Source organism: Gavialis gangeticus, unplaced genomic scaffold (assembly GCF_001723915.1).
Source record: "Gavialis gangeticus isolate Ggan-Ray unplaced genomic scaffold, GavGan_comp1, whole genome shotgun sequence".
NCBI classification, from domain to species: domain Eukaryota; kingdom Metazoa; phylum Chordata; order Crocodylia; family Gavialidae; genus Gavialis; species Gavialis gangeticus.
Window position 1 is genome coordinate 13,090,446 of NW_017729016.1, and position 1,412 is coordinate 13,091,857.

A 1,412-nucleotide genomic window follows, 5' to 3' on the forward strand; every position below is an offset into this window, starting at 1 on the left:
GAAAATAAACTTTCTCTAAATTACCCACTGTATCTAGCACGATTAACTGAAATTTTAGGAGGAAAGCCCTCTCTTTCTCCTAGTGGTTTCCCGTGTGTGCCTGGTGTATCTAAACTGCAGATTTGCCTCAGCTAGCTTTTCTACTAGAAACAGTCTGCCTTTGGCAGTTCAGGCTAATTTGTTCTCCTTGAGGGGGAAAATTAGTCTGCATTGAGCTCTTTGCTGGCACATCTTGCTGCTACCAGTTTCCAAACTAGCTGAGGTACATCTACATTATACTGCATTTAATAATTTAGACCAGGGGTGGCCAACCTGTAGCATGTGTGCCACAAGTGGCACAGGCAGTCTGTGTGTGACAGGGTTGGTCAGGGATGGGACAGGTAGCAGATAGTGCAGAGAGCAGCACGTTGGGCTGGGAGCAGAAAGCAGAGCAGTGAACTGGAGGGGCACGTGTGGCGCCTGCGGGGCTAATTTTATGGCGCATGTGCCAAAAAAAGGTTGGTCCTCTCTGGTTTTGACATTCACTGACAACTTTGCATATAGGCAAGTGTGACTTTTTTTGTCTATATATTCTGTGTATGTTAGTGAAGAGACCTGGAGGACTTTCCAAATTTTCTTGCGTCTAAGCAAAAAAAAGTTTTTCTTCACCAAATTTTGTTTCGTTACTAGGTGGAGTTAAGCTGCCCAAAAGAGATGGCATGGAAAGTCAACATGTACAGAGGATACCTGGCAATCTGCCATCCTGAAGAACAGCAACTTAACTTTATTGAGCGCCTGGTAGAAATGGCAAGCAGTTTAGCCATTCGGGAATGGCGAAGGCTCCCTCACGTAGTGTCGCACGTTCACACTCCTCTTCTCCAGGTGAGATTAAAAGGCCAGATTGTTTTTTCCAGCAGCAAGCATTATAATTTAATAATCAGAAAGACTTTGGTAAAACATTGGTAAAAACCTTGTATCTCTTGAGGAAGGCGGGGCTGGGGGGGGAAAGGACATTGGAATCAGGCCCTGGGTGAATATGGATCATGTTTCCTTACTACAGCTCTGGAGATGTAGCATCCATCTTTAAGCAGTTTTCTTTTCAGTTAATTTTAACTTACTGTAAATGCAATACAGGTTTCAGAAACTAAAACCTGTGGCTTACTTTTGGCTCTGGTAATGCTTATTCTGACCCAAGGCAAATGCTTGAAGCTGATGCTATTCAAAGAAAAATGTGTATTATGGAATATTGACACATCTCTCTTAGAATCTGAGTTCCAGATAATCTTGAAAAATCCCGTTGACTGGGGTTGTGTCAAAGAAGAGCTTCTTTTCCAAACCTGTGGCATTAGTGAAACCCCCCCCCCCCCCCCCCCCCCCACAAACTAACAACCAAAGCGGAGGGAGCAAAGAGCAAGAGAAGAGGTATTTGACTC

The 1,412-nt window shown here is 44.1% G+C and overlaps 1 protein-coding gene across 4 annotated transcripts in view; it reads left to right on the plus strand.

Moving 5' to 3' along the window:
- TRRAP (transformation/transcription domain associated protein) overlaps positions 1 to 1,412 on the plus strand; it is a 193,842-nt gene that overhangs the window by 124,622 nt on the left and 67,808 nt on the right. For all 4 annotated transcript variants that reach the window (XM_019512890.1, XM_019512892.1, XM_019512891.1 and 1 more), the window contains one exon: positions 670 to 861. In XM_019512890.1, coding sequence (XP_019368435.1) covers positions 670 to 861 — 192 coding nt within the window. The remainder of the gene's footprint in view (positions 1 to 669; positions 862 to 1,412) is intronic.